We start from the raw sequence: 24,986 nt of genomic DNA on the forward strand, positions 1-24,986 counted from the left end.
TGTAATTAAAATAGAATGTCAAATAAAATGCAATAAAATGGAATGGAATGTTTTGAATTTTATGCCAATAATTCACTGTTTTACATGAAATGAATAATTCCTTGAGATAAAAGTTACCAAACTTGGCACAAGAAGAAATAGAAAAACCTTAAGTGTTATAGCTGTTCAAAAAAATTGAATTTATGGCTGGGCACAGTAGCTCACTCCTGTAATCTCAACACTTTGGGAGGCCAAGGTGGGCCAATCACCAGGCCAGGAGTTCAAGATCAGCCTGTGCAACATGGTGAAACCCTGTCTCTACTAAAAATACAAACACCCGGCCACGGTGGCAAGCATCTGCAGTTCCAGCTACTCGGGATGCTGAGGTGGGAGAACCACTTAAACCTGGGAGACAGAGGTTGCAGTGTGCCGAGACCACGTCACTGCACTCCAGCCTCGGTGACAGAGACTGGATCTCAGAAAAAAAAAAAGGAAGGAAAGAAAAGAAAAAAAAGAAGAGAGTGAGCGAGGGAAGGAGGGAAGGAAGGAAGGGAAGGAAGAAAATACTTAAGAAATAATAGTATCAATATTACATAAGCAACTTCAGAAAACAGATGAAGATAGAATAATTCACAATTCTTTGAAAGTAACAGTATCCTGATATCAAAACAAGGACATACTCTTACCAATTCTAAGGAAAACAGAACAAGGTGCCCTAGTCAGTACAATAAGAAAAAGGAACAAAGTCCATATAAATTGGAAAAGTAAAATACTTTATTCACAGATGACATGATTATCTACATAGAAAATGCTAAAGAATCTAGAAAAAAGCTACTAGAATAAGTTAACTGATCTAGGTTGCTTGATACAAGATCAATGTACAAGTCTAATGCATTTCTATATACCAGCAATAACAACTAGAAAATAGCTTTTAAAAAACCTTCTCACTTGCGATAGCATGCAGAAATATTAAATACATGAATTTAACAAAATGTGAGAGCTGCAAACTGAGAGAAATCCAGAGATCTAAATAAATGGGACAGTACACCATGTTCACAATTGGAAAACTCAGAATTGTTAAAATGTCATTTCTCCCTAAATTGAACTATAAATCCCAGAAGACTTTCTTTTTGTAAACACTGATAAAAGTTGTTTTTTGAGACAGAATTTCACTCTTGGTTGCCCAGGCTGCAGTGCAATGCCACAATCTCAGCTCTCACCGAAACCTCCGCCTTCCAGGTTCAACAATTATCTTGCCTCAGCCTCCCAAGTAGCTGGGATTCTACAGGCGCCCAAAACCACACCCGGCTAATTTTTTTGTATTTTTAGTAGAGACGGGGTTTCACCATGTTGGCCAGGCTAGTTTTGAACTCCTGACCTCAAGTGATCAGCCTGCCTTGGCCTCCCAAAGTGCTAGGATTACACAGGCATGAGCCATCGGACCAGCCTGAAGTTGATAAAAGTTGACTCCAAATTTTATATGAAAATGCAAAAGATCTAGAAGTCAAAACAAAAAACAAACAAAAAAAAAAAAAATGGGAAAAGAACAAAACGGAAGCTCTTCCAATACCTGAGTTCAACACTTATTATAAAACTACAATTGGCCAGGAGTGGTGGCTCACACCTGTAATCCCTTTGGGAGGCTGAGGCAGGAGGATCTCGAGGCCAGGAGTTCAAGACCAGCCTGGTCAACATAGTGAGACCCCATCTCTACAAAAAAATATAAAAAATTAGCAAGACGTGGTGATGCATGCCTACAGTCTCAACTACTTGGGAGGCTAAGGCAAGAGGCTCACTTGAGCCCAGATGCTCGAGGTTACATAGCTATGACTGTGCCACTACACTCCAGTCTGGGCAACAGAATGAGATTCTGCCTCAAATAAAACTACAGTAATCAATATAGTGTCATATTGGTGTAAAGCTACACACACAAGGAGAATGGTGTCCAGAACAGACCACTTCTATGTCAGTTTTTACCAACCTGTGAAGACTTGGTCATTGGGAAAGTAGACTCAACAAACAGAACCGAAACAACTATCCACACAGATCCAAAGTGAATCTTGATCCTCATCGCATATGGTACACAAAAATGAACTCAAAAGAGATCACAGACTTAAATGTAAAAACTGTAAAAGCTCCATAAAATAAAAAACATAGGAAAAAAATCATGTCCTTTGAGTATGCAAATTTCTTAAACTCAATTATAAAATCTCATAAATCGTTATCTTGGCTCACTGCAACCTCTGCCTCCTGGGTTCAAGTGATTCTCCTGCCTCAGCCTCCTGAGTAGCTGGGACTACAGGGGTGCGCCACTGCGCCCAGGTGATTTTTGTATTTTCAGTAGAGACAGGGTTTTACCACGTTGGCCAGGCTGGTCTCAAACTTCTGGCCTCAGGTGATCTGCCCACCTTGGCCTCCCAAAGTGCTGGGATTACAGACATGAGCCACCGCACCCAAATATTTGATAAATTAGACTTAAAAAATATTCAAAAGACGCCATTAAGAAAATGAACAGGCAAACCAAACATGAAAATATTCACAATATATATTCATCACAAATGGAGACAAATAATTATATATATTACATATGTTTTTCATCTAGAATATGGAAAGAACTTGAGTCAACAATAAGCATCCCAACTTAAAAACAGGCAAAAGGTATGAACAGACACATCACTAAAGACGACACAGAAAAGCAATAAGCAGATGAAATCATAGACATACAACACCATTCAGTGGGCAAATACAAATTAAAATCATAAGGAGACTAGAGTTGATTAAATTTGAAGAGACTGACAACGCCAAGTGTTAGCAAAGATATGGAGCAACTGGAAATCTTCCTATAATGTAGTAGTAGTGTAAAATGATCCAGCCACTACGGAAACCTGTGTGACAATTTCTTAGGAAGTTAAAAACACTTATTGCAATGGACTGAATGTTTACATCCTCGCACAATTCATGTCAAATTCCTAACCCATAAGATGATATGAGGTGGGGTCTCGGGGAGGGGACAGAATCACAAGGGGCGAGCCCTCATGAATGGGGTAGGTTTTCTAGTCCCTTTCCACCACGTACCGTCACAGTGAGAAAACATCTACTTAAAAGGAAGTAGGCCCTCACTAAACACCAAATGTTGACACTCTCATCTTGGACTTCCCAGCCTCCAGAACTGTAAGACATAAATTTCTGTTGTTTACAAGCCTCCCAGTTTGTGGCATTTTGTTATGGCAGCCTGAATGGACTAAGACACTTACAACACAGCAATTAAAGTCCTAAGTACTTACCACCCAAGCAAAATAAAAACACATGTGCAAATACATACTTTTACACAAATGCTCATAGTTTTAAGAGCAGAGACTGGAAACCCATTAATACGTGGATGAATAAACAAATGACGGCTTATCTATACAATGGAACACTATTCAGCAAGAGCTACTGAAACACGAAACAGCTGGGTTGAGTCTAAAAACATGCCACAGTGAAAGACATCAGACACAAAAGAACACGTACTAAACGAATCCATTTGTATGTGGCTCTAAACCAAGCAACACTAATCTATACGGATAGAAAGTGGTTACCTGGGGCTGGACTGGGCTTAACTAGGAAAAGGCAAAAGGGAACTTTTTGGGTGACAGAAATGTTCTTGGTTCTGTTGGTGGTGGTTACACAGGTGGTGATGGTTACACAGGTGTACGGATTTTCCAAAACCCTGTACACTTAAAATAGGTGTTTTACTATATAAAAATTGAATCATTGATTAAAATGGTCTGGAAAAATCTACATGTGAAACATCTCTCTAGTCATGCTCATTTTCCAGAAAATGTACATCTTTTTAAATTACTTGTCCCGAGGCTTTCAGGATTGGTAGTTATTTAAGAATTCAAAATATGGCCTCATGAGATAAAGAAAAACTATATGGTTACAAAACTAGATTTTGGAGTTCATGTTCAGATGAAATTCAGAGGCAAAGACTAACAGTTTTGCGACATGGCTGTCCACTATTTACCTCGCCTGCTTTTGAACAGTCCTAGCCAAACAGCCATCTATCATGACTCCATGTTTCTGCGGGGATTCCCTCTCCGATCCTATTTTCTTTAGCTGATCTCTACTGATCTCTCTGGCCCAGCTGAAATGTCACTCTTCTGTGCCTTCCCAGCTCTGTGCCACATCAGTCACCCCCTCACCTGTGCTCCTTCACAACTGAGAGCACACACTTGACTCATCGTACTGTGATCTCTGTCTTCCCCACTACACTGTGGACGACTTCAGGGTAGTGGGTTGCTCATCTGTTTTCCCAACATTTAGGACTATTCCTTATAGATATCAATACATTTTTAAGTAAATGAGAAAATGAGCCAGAAAGCATGGAAAATGACAAGAGCTCAGTTCAACCTTGGAACTGCTAAAACAGAAGAGCTATGTAGTGCATTGAGACTGTGCCTTTCCAGTGAGACAGAAAGATACAGACAAGTGAGTGAAGGCCTTCTCTTGAGACCTGCCTCCTCCTCTCCCCACTGTTCCAGCTGAGTCAGGTGTCAATGCCCTCCAGATCAAGTGGACAGTTCTGCATGAGCTGTAAGGCGGCACACAGGAGGGCGTGGATATGCACAGGCTATTGCAATAGCCTGCAACTTCTGAGTTAAGTAGGAGCAGCAGACAGTAGCAGGGCTGAGAAGATACTTCTAACAGAGTCATAGATTATACTGATACAAAATGAACAAACAATTAAAAAAACAGCTAACAGCTGAAAATTTTTAAAATGGCAGTATAGAAAGGACAAAGCAAGACAGATGCCAATCACACATAGATTTAGGGGTGTATTTTTTATTGCCTTGTGAGAGACAGTGGACACATGGAAATCAATCAGATATGATCACTGTCCATAGGAACTCAGAGTATAACAGCAGAGATAGTCTACCAAGTCATTCTGACATATGCAAGTAAATACAGTAATAGCAGTAATCACTGAGCCACAGAAGTGTGGAACGCGCTGCCAACTAAGCCTGAGGGAAACATCCCTTGACATGATGCCTGAGGCATATCTTGAACCATGATTCGGAGTTAATTAGCTGAGAAGACCCTTTAACAAGAACAAAGGCGAGAGAGGTAGGAAGCCACGTGGAGCACAGGGAAGATGAAGCAGTTGGTGTTGCTGTAGCATTAACTGTGTGGCAGGAAGTCAGGCAGTGGGAGGTGAGGCTCCAGGACACAGGAGGCCGTAGGGCCCAGGATGGGGGACCTGGAGTTCCTCCTCCAGACAACAGGGAAATGGCTCGGGGGTCTGTATACAAGTTATCTTTCTTCAACTTAATAGATCAAAATTTCCTAGGTAACATTCTCCTAAGTAATAAGATTAGATACACAGTTCTGCTCTAAAAGGGATTTAACTCAAGGATGGACTGTAACTGTGGATAAAATTTTTAAAAAACCTTTTCTTGAGACCTGTCTCCTCCCTGCCCCTACTGTTCCAGCTCAGAGTCAGGTGTCAAGCCCTGTGACTCTCCCGAGGACAGTGCTCACAGCTGAGGAGAAGGGTGAGCCTGCTAGTGCTGCACAGTGGCAGGTGGCATCCACTCCAAAAGCAGCTCCATCCATGATTCACAAAATTCTGACATGTCCAAATCTTAGAAACCACATGAATCCTAATTCCACGCATTTCCAAACATCACTCATTGGGCGGGAGAATAATTATTTTATAAGTTATCTATGTGTTGCCCCTGATCGACAGACCTCTCGCCCAAATGTATGGGGGCCTTACTCAAGGAGAGTCCCTCTTGGTGAACACTTTGATTATTTTTAAAGTTTGTAGTTGAGTTAAAATCTCTCCCATACTGACTACATTCATAGAGCTTCTCTTCAGTATGAATCTTCTGGTGCTGAAGGAAGTTTGACCTCTGAATAAAGCCTTTCCCACAGTAACTGCAGGCATAGGGCTTTTCTCCAGTGTGAATGATCTGGTGCAGAAGCAGCTTGGAGCTCTGGATGAAGGCTTTCCCACAGTCTTTACATTCGAAGGGCCTGTCCCCAGAGTGGATCTTCTGGTGCTCAGTGAGATGGGCTTTCTGGAGAAACGCTTTCCCGCATTCCTTACATTCATACACTCTCTCTCCAGTGTGGATCTTCTGGTGTCGAATAAGGTATGAACTCAGAAAGAAAGCTTTCCCACACTCGTTACATTCATAGAGTTTCTCTCCAGTGTGAATTCTCTGATGCTGGGTGAAGTTTGACGTCTGGCTGAAGCGCTTCCCACACTCGTTGCACACGTAAGGCCTCTCCCCAGTATGGATCCTCTGATGCTGAATGAGCTTCGAGCTCCGAATAAAGGCTTTCCCGCACTCATTGCATTCAAAGGGTCTCTCTCCGGTGTGGATCCTCTGGTGCTCGATAAGGTCTGAGCGATGACGGAATGCCTTCCCACATTCTTTGCATTCATACTGTTTCACTTCTGTGTGGATCTGATAGTGGCGAATGAGGCTCGAGCTCCTTATGAAGGATTTCCCACATTCATTGCACTCATAGGGCCTTTCTCCCGTGTGAATCCTCTGATGACGAATAAGTAAGGAGCTCTGACTGAAGCCTTTTCCACACTCTTTGCATTCGAAAGGTCTCTCTCTGGTGTGAACTCTCTGGTGCCTAATCAGGTCTGAACTGTGACCAAACGCCTTCCCACACTGTGCACATTTGAAGGGCTTGTCTCCTGAATGAACGTGCTGATGCTCAATGAGACCTGCATAGTGAATGAAGTCTTTCCCACACACGTTACAGACGTAGAGTCTCTCTCCAGTGTGAATTCTCTGATGCTCCATAAGGTGTGAGCTCTGGCCAAAGCCTTTCCCACACTGATCGCACCTGTAAGGTTTCTCCCCAGCATGCGAAATCCGATGCCTAACTAGGTCGGAATTAAACGTGAAGGTTTTGCCACAGATATCGCAAGGATTGGCATCCCCCTCTATGAGCTCTCTCTGAAGCAGAAGAAGGTCTGAGTTCAGAATAGGGTTTCTTCCTGACTTGGCACACACTTGAGCTGTCTCTCCTGTTTGGATCTTCCAATGGGTCACTGTCACCTGCTTGCAGCCCCTGTCCTGACAGGGGGAACTCCCCAGGCTCTGACCTTCTGGATTTCCCAAAAGCTCCCCTAATCTGGGCTCATGGACTTCCTCAGACTCGGGAGACGGGAGCTCCATCACTGTGAGTTTATCTGACATTATCCTATGTGAGTTTTCATCCTCAGAAATCCAGCTTCAACCACCTTCTTCTCACCAGTTCCTACATTAGAATCTGAAACAAAAGACAACAAAATCATCTTTCCCCTTACTTAACATATGGGGATCCCCTGAATCAGGGTCAGATAAAATTCATATCCAAGAGGTGGAAAGTGTTTCCTCTGCTCCTCACTTCTGACCCAAAGTGCTGCTACCCACAGCTCTGGCCTCACACCCAAGCCCGTCCCACATAAGATGGCTTCTTTGTGGCTCCACTTTTAACATACACCACCAGGACAGACTGGCCTGTGGTGCACAACACTCCTCTGACCGTTAGTGAATCCTGGATGAGTTGCAGAGGGGTGGGGATATGCTTGGACTCCATTAAGAAACCAAGACAGGTATTTTAAACAAACGTATAAATGTATCAGCCCTCCCACCTCTTCCCTGTTCCTCATTCCTTCCTTCATGTCCTCTTCTCCCCTCTGTACCTAGCTTAAACCCCATGGTCTGGGGCACTGTGTTCACTGTAAATTACATGAGAATCACCCTCCTACACAGAATCCAGACTCCCCTGCCCTTTTCTCCCTCCATCATACTCGGATGGGAAAGTCCAAGCTTTTGTTAAAACGAGGCTGTGTCCTGATTTGCGCCTGCACTCTTGCTGAGTTTTTTTTTTTTTTTTTTTTTTTAAGACAGAATCTCGCTCTGTCGCCTAGGCTGGAGTGCAGTGGCACCATCTCGGCTCACTGCAAGCTCCACCTCCTGGGTTCACTCCATTCTCCTGCCTCAGCCTCTCGAGCAGCTGGGACTACAGGCGCCCACCACCATGCCCGGCTAACTTTTTGTATTTTTAGTAGATACGAGGTTTCATCGTGTTAGCCAGGATGGTCTCCATCTCCTGACCTCAGGTGATCCGCTGGCCTTGGCCTCCCAAAGTGCTGGGATTACAGGCATGAGCCACCGCGCCCAGCCAGCTGAGTTCTTTAAATTCAGAGCTACTTGCCTAATGGGGCCTGAGAGCTGCCAGCAACTCCTACCCTTCCCACTCCCTACAGGACCTTCCACTTCTCCTGTCTTCTTACAGACCCAGCACTCCCTCCTCCCTCCCCACTGGTGACCTTGCTTCTTGTTTCAACGAGAAAACAGAAGAAATCAGGCAAGGACATCCACTGCCTCCCACATCTCCTGCCAGCTTGTATCTCCACCCATCCTCTGCCAGGCTTGTTACCTGGGTTAAACTGCCCTTGATCTGACTTAAGGTCAACACTACTACTTGTGTGTGAGCTCCCTTTCCCTCTCACACATGCAAGGACAGCACTTGAGCACCCACCCCTCTCCTCCATCCTGAAGTCCTTGCCCTCCAAGCCCACCACTCCTGTCAGCATGAAGTGCACCAGTTCCCAACTACCTGAAAAATGCACGTCATGGGCCCCATGTCCCACCAATTACTATCCCATAACACTCCTCCTCCACAGCCACATTCAAAGAGCCCCCACCCCACGCTTGATTTCTCCATTTCCTCCTTCCCCTGAGCCTACTGCAGTAGGGCTCTCACCCCAAACATCCATGTCACCACATCAGGGGTCAGCTATGGCCACACTTCCAACTCAACCTGCGGCAGCACTGACACAGCCCTGCTCCTTCAGAAGTCACTCTCCTTATGTGAATCTGGGACAGCCTTTCTCTGTTCCTTACCTGCCTCACTGACAGCTCCTCCCAGTGTCCCCTGATGCCTCAAAGCCCTGGCGTGTCTAGGGTTCAGCCCTCATCTTTGTCCATTACAGAGGGGAGTACACTCATTATCGGACAGCAACGCCATCTATGCTGAAGACTCACATGCCTGCCTCCAACCTGGCCCTCTTTCCAGTCCCCACACCTGACCAGCTCCCCACCCCACACCTTCAATCGGATGCTCCCAGAAGTTTCAACACTAACGCTTCCTGCCTCACCTCTGACTTTCCTCCTCCTATAATCTTCTCCATTGTCTCATTTGTTCAGGCCACAGACATTGCAATAGCCCTTGACTCCTTTTCCTTTTGTTCTAACTACTTGCCTCATGGGGCCTGAGAGCTGCCAGCAACTCCTCCAACCACATCTGTTCAAAACCACGCCCAGCACCAGATGCCCACAGCCTACAGGGCTGCCATCTGCACCATCGCCTTTCACCATGAAGTGTGACTGCCTCCCACCTTCTTACTTCTCCCCTTCTTCAGCTCTTTTCTACACAGCCAGCAGAATTACGCTTTAAAATCATAAATCAGATGTCACTTTTCTACGCAAAACTTACAAGGGTTTCCCATCCCCTACTCAGGCCCCATGAGGGCCACCGGGCCTGGACTCCTGCTGCTCCCCCTGCCCTCCCCTTCCCTCTTCTTTGGTCAGTGTGACCAAAGAAGCCCCCTTGGAGCCTTTGCCCTTTCATAGAAAGACTCCAAGAATATTTGCATGGTTCACTCCTCGATGTCCTTCAGGTGTCTGTGTTGACATCACCTGATCGGAGTCCTTCCTAGTCACGCTACAAAACAGCAAGGCACCCTCACCCTCAGCATGCCCTCTCTCCTGCCTCTGCTTCCTCTGCACAGTTCTGACCACCTGACCAATCACAAGTCACCCAATCAAAGCAGCCAACGACTGTGAGATGTGACACGACTTTAGGAACCATGAAGGAAAATAAAAGTACCAATTTAAATGAAAATACTCCATCAAGCCAGACACAGTGGCTCACTCCTGTAATCCTAAGACTTTGGGAGGCAGAGGTAGGAGGGTCACTTGAGACCAGGAGTTCAGTGTCTGCCTGGGCAAGGCAGAGAGATCCCATCTCTACAAAAAACATTTTTAAAAACAGCCAGGCAAGGTAGCACACCTGTGGTCCCGGCTATGGGAGACTGAGGCAGGAGAATCATTTGAGCCCAGGAAGTTGAGACTGCAGTGAGCCGTGCTTGTGCCACAGCATTCCAGCCTGGGTGACAGAGTAAAATCTTGTCTCAAACAACAACAAAAAACACTCCATCAATTCTAACAGGCAACTCAATTTCAGAGATATTAAAATATGGAGAAAATGTCTTAGAATCAACGAATTGTGATATATATATACACATACGTACGCGCGCACACACACACACAACCCCTCCCCCACAGGCAACAAACTGTGTTTTGCTGTCTCCCCGACAAGTATGTAAGTGCTGTGTGGTCAGGAACTTTGTTCTGTTCTTTATCCTCAGCAACCCAAACGATTCCCGGCAGAAAGTAATACATTTCATAAATATCTGTTGTATGAATGAATGTTCTAATCATGCATACGTAATACACTCAATAGAGGGTAATAAGCCAGGTACAGTGGCTCATGCCTATCATCCCAGCATTTCCAGTGGCCAGAGGAGGAGGCCTACTTGAGGCCAGGAGTCCGAGACCAGGCTAGGCAACACAGCAAGACTCCATCTCTAAAAAAAATTTTTTAATTAGCTGGGTATGATGCTGCATACCTGAGGTCCCAGCTATTTGAGAGGCTAAGGCAGCAGGATCACTTGAGCCCAAAGGTTTGAGGCTACAGTAAGCCATGACTGTGCCATGGCACTCCAACCTAGGTGACAGAGTGAGACCCTGTCGCTAACTTAAAAAAAAAAAAAAAAAAAAAAGCTCCAACACTTCTAGTATTAAACACTGAAATAAATGTGAGTTATACATATCTTAAAGAAAGATTAACAGTGCTTGCTACAGCTCTTTTAGAATGTCTAGCAGGTTTCTCAGTTTTTACTGGAAAATCTCCCATAAAAAAAAAATTAAGAAAAACAAGACAATTATTTACCCACTTATTTTAATGCAGGGTCCTGGGTAGCTGGAGCCTATCCTGGCAGCTCAGGGTGCAAGGTGAGAACCAGCCCTGGATAGGACAGGGTCCCACCACAGGGCAACCCACACACCCAAACTCGCTCATGGTGGGACTAAGGAGACACCCCAATTCACCTAATGGACACATCTTGGGGACGTGGAGGAAAGCCAGGCAGTCGTGGGGAGATTGTGCACACTCCACACATGGTGTTCACAGCCAGGAATCACTTTTTCCCTCATAGATGTTATAATGAAACAATACTTGAGGCTCTGCCATGGAAAGGGAGGAAGCCAGAATCCACTCTCTGAAAGCAGAGACCAAAGGAACGGTGATTGCTTTGAGAGAAAGTCTCTTTCTTGGCGCCTGTACTTTACCAGCCTGAAGTCTGAGGATTTGTCTTTTTTTTTTTAGACAGTGTCTCACTCTGTTGCCCAGGCTGGAGTGCAGTGGCGCCATCTCTGCTCACTGCAAGCTCCGCCTCCCAGGTTCACACCATTCTCCTGCCAAGCAGCTGGGACTACAGGCGCCTGCCACCACACCCGGCTAATTTTTTTGTATTTTTAGTAGAGATGGAGTTTCACTGTGTTAGCCAGGATGGTCTCCCTCTCCTGACCTCATAATCCGCCCGCCTCGGCCTTCCAAAGTGCCGGGATTACAGGAGTAAGCCACAGCGTCCAGCCAAGGATTTGTATTTTCTCTTTTTTTCTGAGACGGAGTTTTGCTCTTATTGCCCAGGCTGGAGTGCAATGGCACGATCTCAGCTCACCGCAATCTCCGGCTCCCAGGTTCAAGCGATTCTCCTGCCTCAGCCTCACAAGTAGCTGGGATTATAGGCATGCACCACCACGCCCGGCTAATTTTGTATTTTCAGTAGAGATGGGGTTTCTCCATATTGGTCAGGCTGGTCTCGAACTCCCAACCTGAGGTGATCCGCCCACCTCGGTCTCCCAAAGTGCTGGGATTACACAGGCTTGAGCAACTGCACCCGGCATTTTTTTTTTTTTTAAGATAGGGTCTTGCTCTGTCACACAGGCTGATTGCATGGTGGCACGATCTCAGCTCACTGCGACCTCCACCTCCTGGGTTCAAGCAATTCTTGTGTATTTTTAGTAGAGATGGGGTTTCTCCATATTGGCCAGGTTGGTCTCGAAATCCTGGCCTCAAGCAGTCCACCAACCTTGGCCTCCCAAAGTGCTGGGGTTACAGGGGTGAGCCACCACACCCGGCCATGTATTCCCTTTTTGATTTCCATATATATTCTGCTTATGCACTGAGGACCCATTAATGCGGCTCTCAGGATGAGAAAGCTGACTGTCTCGCCTCAAGAGCCTTCTCTTTGGGGTTCTTGCTGGGCAGTGGGAGCCGGGCCACTGCGAAGATGGGTAATGTTGCCTTCGTACCCACTACTACTGTCTCCAATACCTCAAGGCCACTGCCAGTATAATGAGAGAGGGGGGATCAGCCCAGCCTAGAATCCAGTAAATAAAACTGGAGATTTTTCTGCTGATTTAAAAACCAGAGCTGCACCAGGTGCAGTTGCTTAAGCCTGTAATCCCAGCACTTTGGGAGGCTAAGGTGGGAGGATCACTTGAGGTCAGGAGTTCGAGACCAGCCTGGCTATGGTGAAACCTCATCTCTACTAAAAATACAAAACGTAGCCGGGCGTGGTGGCGTGCACCTATAATCCCAGCTACTTGGGAGGCTGAGACAGGAGAATCACTGGAACCTGGGAGGCGGAGGTTGCAGTGAGCGGAGATCACACCACTGTACTCCAGCCTGGGTGACAAAGTGAGACTCCATCTCAAAACAAATAAAATTTAAAAAAATAAAAATAAAAAATAACAAAACCAGAGCTGTGACATGGGATGCACTGGCAGCAAGCAGCGCCAACAGTGATGATATTTTCAAGGGAATTAGGTTGCTGGAGAAACTGCAAGCCTGCCCTGCAGAAGTCTGTAGCTAGAGTGTTCTTAGCAACATTCTAACACCCTAAATAGCAACAGAAGACTCACATAAAACAATAATGCACAGAAAAAAAACTGCCACACACAAAAGCGCAGGTGGACCTCACAACAGACGAAGTGCTGAGCAAAACCAGCCAGGCACAAAAGAGCTCATATTGTATGACTCCATTTACATAAAGCTAGAAAACAGAGAGCCAATCCCCAGTGGGAGGATGTAAGCTGCAATGGTGTTCGGGAGACACTGTGGCCGGCAGGGGCACATGGTGCCCTGGGTCACACCGGTGCTCACTTTGGAAAAGTCAGGCCCGGGATTATGCGACCTCACGCAGGCACTGGGATGCTCTACCCAGCCCCGCTGTTGAGGGCAATGCCCCAGCCTGCAGTTTGGAAATCCCCACTCTGAGAACTGCTTCCAAGAAGGGGACTCCACCCGCCCAGTGCCAAGCCCTCTCCCACTCAGTTATCCACTGCTCCAAAAACAATTTACATAAACTCAGCAGCTTAAAGCAGCATGCATTTGTCACCCCACAGTTCTGCGGGTCACACATCCAGGCCAGCTGGGACCTCCACGCAGGGTCACGCAAAGTTGCAACTGTATGTCATCGGGCCGAGTTCTCATCTGGAGGCCCTGGGGAAAACTACTTTCCAAACTTACTCAGATTTCGTGGCAGAATCCAGTTCCCTGCAACTGTAGGACTGAGAACCCTGTGTGTTTGCTGGCTGTGAGCAGGAGCTGCCCCTAGGGGCCACCTGAAGCCTCAAGGCAGGCACAGCACATCACATTTTTCTCAGGTGTCTAATCTCAGCCTCTGTTCTCCAACCAGATGGAGGAACCTCTGCTTCCCAGGGCCTGTGCGATTAGGTCAGGCTCTCCCAGACGGCCTCCCTTCTCACCTCACTGACCTGGGACTTCTGGACATCTCCAAGTCTCTTCACAGCAGTACCAGACGAGTGTCTGAGTAACAGGAAGAAGGGGTGTGTACATTAGGGGCCAGGAATCTAAGAGGCCACCTCAGAACTCTGCCCTCCACACCCATGCCAGGTACCGGGCAGGTAACAGGAATCTAAAACTACTGTCACTGTTTGGGGCACCACAAACCGCACCCATAAAAGAAGCTGAATTATCAATGTGTGTTTTCTACATCCACCACCAACTGGCTGTTCCCCATCTCTCTCCCTTTCCTCCGGCCTCCCTCTTCCCCGGACACAACAATATTGAGATTAGGCTAATCAGTAACCTTACCAAGGCCTCTAAGTGCTCACATGAAATGAGGAATCCCGCATCTCTCACTTTAAACCAAAAGCTAGAAATGATTAAACTTCGTGAGGAAGGCATGTCTAAAACTCAGTCAGAAAACCGGGCCTCTTGCATCAAATGGCCGAGTGGGAATGCAAAGGAAAAGCCCCCGAAGGAAATTAAAGGAGCTGCTCCAGTGAACACACAAATGATAGGACAGCAAGACCGCCTTATTGCTGATGTGGAGGAAGTCTGAGTGGTCTGGAGAGATTAAAACAACAACTTTCCCTGACGGTTGGTGTGACTGGCAACCAAAGATGAATCCACAGCAAGGTCCTAACCGTTCTCAATTCTATGAAGGCCGAGACAGGTGAGGTAAGCTGCAGAAGAAAAGCAGAAAGCCAGCGGAGGTTGGTTCATGAAGTTTAAGGAAAGAAGTCACTTCCATACATAAAAGAGGAAGGTGAAGTCACAAATTTTACGGGAGAAACTGCAGCAAGTTCTCCTGATCTAGCTAAGATGGCTGACTAAGGTGGCTACTGTAAAAAGATTTTCAGTATGGATAAAACTGCTTTCTACTGGAAGATGGCATCTAGGACTTTCATAACTAGGGAGAAGTCAATGCCTGGCTTCAAAGATTGAAATGACAGGCTGAATCTCTCGTTAGGGGCGAATGCAGCTGGTGACATGATGCCAACGCTCATTTCCCATTCTAAAAATTTTAGGAGCCTTGAGAATGATGCTAAATCCACTCTGCCTGTGTTCTAGACATGGAACAAAGCCTGGATGACAGCGCATCTGTTTACAGCAGTTTACTGAGTATTTTAAGTCCACTAATGAGACCTACTACTCAGAAAAAAATATTCCTTTCGAAACACTACTCACTGACAATGCTCCTGGTCACCCAAGAGCTCTGACAGAGATGAACAGGGAGACTGATGTTCTTCTTATGCCAACACAACGTGCATTCTGCAGCCCGTGGCTGGGAGTCACTCCAACTTTCAAGTCTCATTATTTAAGAAATATGTTTCACAAGGCTGTAGATAATTGCCATAGATAATGATTCCTCTGATCGATCTGGGCAGTCAGCTGAAAACCTTCTGGAAAGGAGCCATCATTATAGACGCCATGAAGAACATTCATGATTCGTGGGAGGAGGTCAAAATAACAACATTTGATATTTTGGAAAAACTTGATTCCAGCCCTCATGAATCTTTGAGGGATTTGAGACTTCAGTGGAGGGAGCAACTGCAGATGTGGTGAAAACAGCAAGAGAACTAGATTTAGAAGTGTAGCCTAAACATGTGACTGAATTGCTCCAATCTCACGACCAAACTTAAACGGATGAGGTGTTGCTTCTTTTTTTTTTTGAGACGGAGTTTCACTCTTGTTCCCCAGGTGGAGTGCAGTGGCACAATCTCGGCTCACTGCAACCTCCACCTCCCGGGTTCAAGCAATTCTCCTGCCTCAGCTTCCTCAGTAGCTGGGATTACAGGCGCCCGCCACCACGCCCGGCTAATTTTTGTATTTTTAGTAGAAATGGGGTTTTGCTATGTTGGCCAGGCTGGTCTCAAACTCCTGACCTCAGGTGATCTACCCACCACCTCAGCCTCCCAAAGTGCTGGGACTACAGGCATGAGCCACCGTGCCTGGCTGAGGTGTTGCTTCTTAGAGACGAGCAAAACAAGTAAGTTTCTTGAGATGGAATCTGCTCCTGGTGAAGATGCCATGAACACTGTTGAAATGACAACAAAGGATTTTGAAGATTCCATAAACTTAGTTGATAAAACACAGGCAGGGTTTGAGAGGCTTGACTCTAATTCTGAAAGAAGTTCTACTGTGGGTAAAATACTAGCAAACAGCTTTGCATGCTACATACAGAGAAATCTTTTGTGAAAGCAAGATTCCATTGATGTGGCAAATTTCATCGTCCCACTTTAAGAAAGTGTCAGTCACACCAATCTTCAGCAACCACCACCCTGATCAGTGAGCAGGAGAATCGCTTGAACCCAGGAGGTGGAGGGACATCAAGAGAGGCAAGACCCTCCACCAGCAAAATGATTACAACTTAAGGCTCAGATGATCATCTTTTAGCAATAAAATATCTTTAAATTATTTACATTTTTTTAGACATAATGCTATTGCATACTTAATAGTGACCACAGCATAGCTTAAACGTTAACTTTTTTTTTTTTTTTTTTTTTTTTTTTTGAGACGGAGTCTCGCTCTGTCGCCCAGGCTGGAGTGCAGTGGCCAGATCTCAGCTCACTGCAACCTCCACCTCCCGGGTTCGGGCCATTCTCCTGTCTCAGCCTCCTGAGTAGCTGGGACTACAGGCGCCCGCCACCTCGCCCGGCTAGTTTTTTTTTTTTTTTGTATTTTTTAGTAGAGACGGGGTTTCACCGTGTTAGCCAGGATGGTCTCCATCTCCTGACCTAGTGATCCGCCCGTCTCGGCCTCCCAAAGTGCTGGGATTACAGGCTTGAGCCACCGCGCCCGGCCAACGTTAACTTTTACATACACTGGGAAACTAAAAAGTTCCTGTGACTTGCTTTGTTTTGCTATTCACTTTATCACAGTGATCTGGACCCACACTGGCACATCCCCATGTGTGGGATAAAAGGTCCACTGGACACTTGGGTGGCTGCTGTGGTTCCCCAGCCTTCCTGTTTCCTTCTTCCTTTTAGTGTTAGAAATCCCATCAAATTACTAATGATTGCCCCACAAATGACACTTCCTAGTGTTCCCTTAACTGAGGTGGCTTTGTGACCAAGCTGAGGCGAGAAGGGAAGTGATGTGTGCATGCTGTCCGCTCTCTCCCCTCCCCACAGTGCTGATGAGGCAGGGCAGCCAGAGTCCCTGGAGGCCACCCCCTACCTTTAAGAGAGAGTAAGACGGCCGGGCGTGGTGGCTCAAGCCTGTAATCCCAGCACTTTGGGAGGCTGAGGCAGGTGGATCACGAGGTCAGGAGATCGAGACCATCCTGGCTAACATGGTGAAACCCCGTCTCTACTAAAAAAATATATATAAAAAACTAGCTGGGCGTGGTGGCGGGCGCCTGTAGTCCCAGGTACTCGGAGGTTGAGGCAGAAGAATGGCGTGAACCCAGGAGGTGGAGCTTGCAGTGAGCCGAGATTGGGCCACTGCACTCCAGCCTGGGCCACACAGCGAGACTCCGTCTCAAAAAAAAAAAAAAAGAGAGAGAGAGTAAGACAACTCAAGTTTCTTATTTGAAACACCATATTTGAATCTGTTACAGCAACTTTAACCTACGTCTTAAATAATGCTAATATACAACCCAAATATTCAGATGCAATTCTCCCCATGATGATAAATTCAAACTGGGCCAGGCATGGTGGCTCACACCTGTAATCCCAGCACTTTGGGAGGCTGAGGCAGGTGGACTGCTTGAGCTCAGGAGTTAAGAGACCAGCCTGGTCAACATAGTGAAACACAGTCTCTGTTTTAAAAAGAGAGGCCAGATGCAGTGGCTCACGGCTGTAATCCCAGCATTTTGGGAGGCCGAGGCAGAAGGATCACAGGGTCAGGAGTTCAAGACCACCCTGGTCAACATGGTGAAACCTCATCTCTACTAAAGAGACAAAAAATTAGCCAGGCGTGGTGGTGCGTGCCTGTAATCCCAGCTACTCGGGAGGCTGAGACAGAAGAATCGCTTGAATCCAGGGGGCAGAGGTTGCTGTGAGCTGAGATCACACCATTGCACTCCAGCCTGGGTCACAGGGCAAGACTCCCATCTCAAAAAAAAAAAAAAAAAAAAAAAGGCCCGGCGCGGTGGCTCACGCCTGTAATTCTAGCATTTTGGGAGGCCGAGGCGGGTGGATCACGAGGTCAGGAGATCGAGACCATCCTGGCTAACACAGTGAAACCCCGTTTCTACTAAAAATACAAAAAATTAGCCGGGCGTGGTGGCGGGTGCCTGTAGTCCCAGCTACTTGGGAGGCTGAGGCAGGAGAATGGCGTGAACCCAGGAGGCGGAGCTTGCAGTGAGCCGAGATTGCGCCACTGCACTCCAGCCTGGGCAACAGAGCAAGACTCCATCTCAAAAAAAAAGTAAGCTGGGCACAGTAGCTCACAGCTGTAATCCCAACACTTTGGGAGGCTGAGGTGGGCACATCACCTGAGGTCAGGAGTTCGAGACCAGCCTGACCAACATGGAGAACCCCCATCTCCACTAAAAATACAAAATAAGCTGGGCACGGTGGCACATGCCTGTAATCCCAGCTACTAGGGAGGCTGAGGCAGGAGAATCGCTTGAACCCGGGAGGTGGAGGTGGAGGTGGAGGTGGAGGCTGCAGTGAGCCGAGATGGCGCCATTGCACTCCAGCCTGGGCAACAAGAGCAAAACTCTACCTCAAAAATAAATAAATGAATAAAAATTAAAAATAAGTAAAAATAAAAAAGGAGATGGGCCGGGCATGGTGGCTCATGCCTGTAATCCCAGCACTTTGGGAGGCTGAGGCAGGCAGATCACCTGAGGTCAGGAGTTCAAGACCAGCCTGGCCAACATGGTGAAACCCCATCTCTACTAAAAATACAAAATTAGCCAGGTGTGGTGGCACACGCCTGTAATCCCGGCTTCTCAACAGGCTGAGGCAGGAGAATCTCTTGACACCGGGCAGCAGAGGGTGCAGTGAGCTGAGATTGCGCCATTGTACTCCAGCCTGGGCAACAAGAGCAAAACTCCATCTCAAAAAAAAAGTGGGGGAACGGTGGGCTGGAGATGTTGGTTTCTTATTTGTTTTGGAACTCAGTGATGCCTTCTGATTTTAAATTTTAAAATGGCTGTTATAATACCTGGAAATAAGTTTTTTTGTTGTTGTTTGTTTTTTGAGACGGAGTCTCGCTCTGTCGCCCAGGTTGGAGTGCAGTGGCACAATTTCGGCTCACCGCAATCTCTGTCTTGTGTGTTCAAGCTATTCTCCTGCCTCAGCTTCCCAAGTAGCTGGGATTACGGGCGCCTGCCACCACACCCGGCTAATTTTTTTTGCATTTTTAGTACAGATGAGGTTTCACCACATTACCCAGGCTGGTCTCAAACTCCTGACCTCAAGTGATCCACCCACCTCAGCCTCCCAAAGTGCTGGGATTGGATTACAAGCGTGAGCCACCACGCCCAGCCAGAAACAAGCTGTTTCTGTTTACAAGAATATATCTTAAAGCCATATGTGTGCCTCTTAATGATTTTCATAATTTTTTTAACTTTTGAGAAAAAATTTTTTTTTCTAAGATGGAATCTCACTCTGTCGCCCAGGCTGGAGCGCAATGGTGTGATCTCCACTCACTGCAACCTCCACCTCCCTGGTTCAAGCGATTCTCCTGCCTCAGCCTCCTGACTAGCTGGGATTACAGGTGCGTGCCACCACATCTGGCTAACTTCCGTACTTAGTAGAGATGGAGTTTCACCACGTTGGTCAGGCTGGTCTCGAACTCTTGACCTCATGATCTGCCTGCCTCTAGAGAAAGTTTTTACAATTGCAAATATCTTGCTTCGAAGAAACAGTTATCTCAAAATAGCTATCTTCAGTTTTTGCTTAGCTCCTTTTTCTTTTATGAATTTAAGTAAAATTAAATCAATACACTTTCATTTAAAGAAACTGACATGAAATGAAAAAAAAAGAAGCCACCTGACTTGTGGCTCCACGCAACAAACTGGCTAGCATGGACCCATCTCCTGTTATAACACAGAATTTGCTGAATAAAACATCACCTGAGGACAGGCGCCGTGGCTCACGCCTGTAATCCCAGGACTTTGGGAGCCGAGGTGGGCGGATCACGAGGTCAGGAGTTTGAGACCAGCCTGGCCAATATGGTGAAACCTTGTCTCTACTAAAAATACAAAAATTAGCCGGACGTGGTGGCGTATGCCTGTAGTCCCAGCAACTCCGGAGGCTGAGGCAGAAGAATCACTTGAACCCGGGAGGTTGGGGATGCAGTGAGCTGAGATTATGCCACTGCACTCCAGCCTGGGCGACAGAGCAAGACTTCGTCTCAAAGAAATAAATAAATAAATAAAAAATAAATAAAAATCACCTGAAATTGTCTCAACAGCAGATGTTGTGTATCATCAGAAGCCACAGCAGCCCTGGGGTGTCCAGGGGTGTCCCATCCGGCACTAGAAGCCCCCAGCTCTTACACCCACACTGGTAAGGGGATATTCCAGCCTCAAACTCCCAGCCAGAGTCACTGTGTGTTGCTTACAGCCTGAAGAAATTAACACCAAGCTTCACCCTTAGGAAACAGGAAAAGCAGAGCCAGAGGGCAGCCGAGTGGGCCACGGACTAGAGCTCCACCAACATCTGGACCTCCTTGCCCCGCCCCACACCAAGGGGCCTACCGTGCGCCACGCGCTAGGCAGGGAGCGCTTGTTTTCCTAGTGCTCCCCAAGATGCCGCAGAGGTTCAGGGAGGTAACAAGCGTCAGCTCAGAGAACTGGAGCCAGCTGTCAACTGCCCCTGCCCCACGCAGGCCATTTGGCTTCTGCTACCAGCATGCTGCTCAGCGCTCTGCCCAAGAATAACGATGAGCCCCGTGTCCTCTCCTGGGTCATCTTCCATGACCCTGAGGCAGCGCCAACAAGCTCGGCAGCTCCCTGAGCTGTTTCACACCAACTACCCGAGTCTGAGGCCCGCATCCAGGCGCTGCTCAGACCCTGAGGGTCGCTGGACCATGACGTAGCCTATGTGTAAAGGGGACAAGACAGCCTTGACATAAGCACAGAGAACGCCACTGGGATTCTTTTTTTTTTTTTTTGAGGCGGAGTCTCACTCTGTTGCCCAGGCTGGAGTGCAGTGGCCGGATCTTAGCTCGATTTTGGCTCACTGCAACCTCCGCCTCCTGGGTTCAAGCCATTCTCCCGCCTCAGCCTCCCCAGTAGCTGGGACTACAGGCGCCCGCCACCTCGCCCGGCTAGTTTTTTGTATTTTTTAGTAGAGACGGGGTTTCACCGTGTTAGCCAGGATGGTCTCGATCTCCTGACCTCGCGATCCGCCCGTCTCGGCCTCCCAAAGTGCTGGGAATACAGGCGTGAGCCACCGCGCCCGGCTGCCACTGGGATTCTTAAAGACTTGAAAGGGAAAGGGTACCTTCGAGAAAAAGCAGGATTGCCAAACCACCTCTTCCCATCTGGGAATCTCCTCCAGGACCAAGTCTTGTACTTAATTCTAATTCTGCTTATCACGTTTCCCTCCCCACCCCTATCCCCAACAGCATGGAAGATGCTGGCGCTGCATCTCCTCCAGCACTGGGAAGCCTCAAGGCCCCAGGGCGCGGAGGCAGGGTTCAGGCACAGCCGCGGGAACGCCCACACCCAGTCCCGTCACACCGTAAGACATCTCTGCGGCATCAACCTCGCGCAGGCCTGGCGGGCCTGAACACGGCGACACGGAAACTCAAGCCCGCGGCTCTACGGCTCGGGCAAGAGGAGGGAACCAAGGGGACCCACACGGCGCTCCTCAGGGAGAAGACCCCAGGCTCGGGTCCGAGGTGGGCTCGCTGGAAAGACGCTGCAGCCTCGCGGGGGCGGCCGTGGCTGCCTCCGGGACACGGGCTAGCCAAGGCCCCGCTCCTGGACGCCCTGCGGGGCGGGCCGCGGCCTGCGGACCCCGCCCGGCCCTCCCGGCGGACTCTGCCCCGGCAAGGCCGCCGGGCTCCGGAGCCAGCCGGGGCTGCAGCTAAGGCGTTGCCCGCCCCCGCCCGGAACGCGCCACTCACCCGGCGCAGGCGGGGAGAGGACGGCGCCAGCCCGACCCCGCAGCCGTTGACTGGACCCCGCGGGCGCGGGCTCCGCAAACCCGCCGACAAAGCCCGCACCTCAGCCAGCGCTCCGCGACCGGAAGTCGCGAGAAGCCCCGCCTGGGAAACTTCCGGTGGCGCTCTAGGAGCGCTACGGATCGGCTCCCCTCTCGGTGGTGCGATCTTCCGGGCGCGGGAACTAAGATCCCGGGAGGGTCGCGGGGCGTGCGGCGGGCGCGGCATCGTTACGCGGTTGAGAGGATTGCGGGCCGGGAAGCGCGGGCTCCGAAACTCGGGTCTGGACCTCGCGGCGAGGCCCGGCCGCAGCCCAAGACCAGCCTCTCAGGAGGCGAGGACCCAGGGGAAGTAAATACCGTGAGGGCCAAACTTTACCTCCTTCTGCGCCCCAGAGAGGTGGGGAAGCGGCGCGCTGTGCGGTGTTTTGGTTTTTTTAAGACAGGGTCTCTCTCTGTCGCCCAGGCTGCAGTGCAGTGGCGCGATCTCGGCTCACTGCAGCCTCGACCTCCCGGGCTCAGGTGGTCCTCCCGTCTCGGCTTCCCAAAGTGCTGGGACCACAGGCGCGCGCCACCGCGCCGGCTCCTTGATTCTTGGTAGACATTACTCATTGCTGGAATGAGTCACAGTCCGAACTAATTACATTCCCCTGCCCCCACCAAAAAAAATTATATTCGTATTTTTGGTTTTCTTTTTCCATTTTTCTGCTAGCACTGAGGAAACTTGTTTACCTAAATTGTTAGATGGGATTGGGAGGAATTTTGTTTTAGCAATGACACTCAGTTTTGTTTTTGTTTTTTTTCCAGACGGAGTCTCGCCTGTCGCCAGGCCGTAGTGCTGGAATGCAGGGCTCACTGCAACCTACGGCTCCCTGATTCAAGCGATTCTCCTGCCTCAGCCTCTGGAGTAGCTGGGATTACAGGCACCCGCCACCACGCACAGCTAATTTTTGTATTTTTAGTAGAGACAGTTTCACCATGTTGGCCAGGATGATCTTGATCTCCTGATCTCGTGATCCGCCCGCCTTGGCCTCCCAAAGTGCTGGGATTACAGGTGTGAGCCACTGTGCCCAGCCGACTCTCAATTTCTTTAGCTCCTTCTGACTTACATTCAAAAAACATAACAGCAGTTTATCACCAAGTGTACGTAATGACCTGTCAGTTGACCACTTGAATAGGTCCTTTTTACATTTTGACAGAAGCATACAAAGAATGAGAAGTAACCTAAAGTGCAAAACTACATTAAGTCTTTCCCAGCCAATAAATTCACCTACTTTCTTAAAATCAACTGCAGAGTTTTGAATTATCCCTTTGATGAGGAGGACAGCCCAGGTACCAGGGCCAGGTACCAGGGTGAACAAAGGAAGAGAAGCAACATGGGAGAAGGAGCTGTGGCCAAGGGGACACGCTAGGCGCGTGCCCTCATCCAAAGACTGTCTACAGGAATTCCAGGACAGAGTCCATGTGGAAGTCCTGCTGTGATTCTCCAGGGGCTCCCGACTCTTGGAAAAGCTTCTGCGTTCCAGGGCTGTGTGTGAAAGCCCTGTATTGAGCAACCCCACCTTTCATCCAGGCTCGGAGACCTCAGCTGCTGCAACCCTATTGCCAGCTTACCATGGGACCCAGCTCTTAAGGCAAGAAGGGCTTGGGGCCTCTTCCCCACAGGGCTTACAGACCTTTCAGCCTCTTTGTCTGCAGGCCCAAAGAGCTTGAGAACACCACCTGAGTAGGTTGTCACAGATCAACATCTGCCTTGTACACCTGACAAATGCCACTTCAACCCCACCAACAGCTAACACATGGCTGCATCTTGGCACTTAATACTTTGAGTTTACTTGTTTGGTACTGATTGTCCCTCCCAGCAGAAAGGAAGCTCCGTGAGGTCAGGGACCCCCGTCTCGTTCCATGTCTAGTCCAGTGCTTGGCCCCTGTGAACGTCAGCAACTGTGGTGGATGCTGTGATGAGAGGCCCAGGGAGACCCCTCCAGTGACAGGCTGGGTGTCCTAGTTGTTCGGGGTGTGGTAAGCAGTCTTCAGCCATCAGCTGCAACTCGCCAGGGTTACACTGTTCCCTGGGACAGCTCATGTTGCAAAGTCCTGGCCATCTTGGTCCAACCGAGGACAGCCCTGAGAGCCACTTCTGTTGCAGAGCTCCCTGCAGGGAATCAGTATCTGCTATGCTTGATGGCATCACAGCCTGACTCCTGCCTCTTGTGTCTTCCTCTCCACAGGCCCAATACCACTCCGTGATAAGTCTGCTCCCTGCTTAGGAACGCCCTTGAGCCACAACAGCTTTGTCAGGTGACTTCTAATAGTATCTCCATTTTATAGATGAGGAAACTGAGAAATAGGGAAGCCAAATGACTCACCTAACGCATCAGCCAGGACATGCTGGAGGAGTCCACAGGTGTGGCCATCTGCTGCCAAAGCCCTTGACCTACAGCAAATACAAAGCCAAAACCAGGGGGTGCAGCTGGAAGGCAAAAGGCCCGAGGGGAGGCTGCCATGCAAGATGAGGCTGATGCTGTTGCCATAACCAGAGCTCAAGAAAGGAAAGCTGTCCAAAGAAACTGCATTTAGCCAAAAAGGGAGTTTGTAGGGATTTGAGGGCACGGAGCCATTCTGAAGACAAAGCAGAAATTCTGATAAAAGATCCTAAAACAGTTTCAAGCTTATCTGGGATGTGGAGTTTGGAAACAGGCCATGGGTGGTCTTGGTGTGAGAGCAAGCACAAAACTGTCTGGGAAAGTCCCGGGGAAGGCCACTGTGCCTTCAGGCCATGAGCAGAGCTTTCCTGCTTTGGGCGAATGGAGTCTGGGGATAAGTTGATATGAATGGAGGACTGAAGACAACTTGGGAATTAGCCTTTCCGAGATAACTGGGTGGGGCAGATTGTGTGATCCCGGTCCAAGCCACACAGGAAGCTCACGCGGGCTTCTGAGCAGGAGTGTGACAAAAGCCAAATGATGCTGGAAAGTGATGCTGGCTGCGAAGTGACCACAGAGG

The 24,986-nt window shown here is 48.4% G+C and overlaps 1 protein-coding gene and 1 non-coding gene across 4 annotated transcripts; one reads left to right on the forward strand and one right to left on the reverse strand.

Moving 5' to 3' along the window:
* Positions 1 to 731: 731 nt before the first annotated feature.
* Positions 732 to 24,370, reverse strand: LOC105488455 (zinc finger protein 623). Of its 3 annotated transcripts, none has more exons than XM_011752508.3 (2): positions 24,350 to 24,370; positions 732 to 7,257 (listed from the first exon to the last, which is right to left on the reverse strand). In XM_011752508.3, exon 2 carries the CDS (start codon positions 7,182 to 7,184, stop codon positions 5,673 to 5,675), a length of 1,512 nt encoding a protein of 503 aa, XP_011750810.2. In that variant the 5' UTR covers positions 7,185 to 7,257; positions 24,350 to 24,370; the 3' UTR covers positions 732 to 5,672. The 3 variants fall into 3 exon arrangements, with proteins under 3 accessions (XP_011750810.2, XP_011750808.2, XP_011750809.2); XM_011752506.2 differs by lacking the exon at positions 24,350 to 24,370 and adding an exon at positions 21,946 to 22,072; XM_011752507.3 differs by lacking the exon at positions 24,350 to 24,370 and adding an exon at positions 20,266 to 20,997.
* LOC112427829 (U7 small nuclear RNA) lies at positions 10,891 to 10,950 on the forward strand. Its single transcript, XR_003019576.1, has one exon. It is a non-coding gene; the product is annotated as a U7 small nuclear RNA (small nuclear RNA).
* Positions 24,371 to 24,986: the final 616 nt, after the last annotated feature.

Source organism: Macaca nemestrina, chromosome 8 (genome assembly GCF_043159975.1).
Source record: "Macaca nemestrina isolate mMacNem1 chromosome 8, mMacNem.hap1, whole genome shotgun sequence".
Classification (NCBI taxonomy): Eukaryota; Metazoa; Chordata; class Mammalia; order Primates; family Cercopithecidae; genus Macaca; species Macaca nemestrina.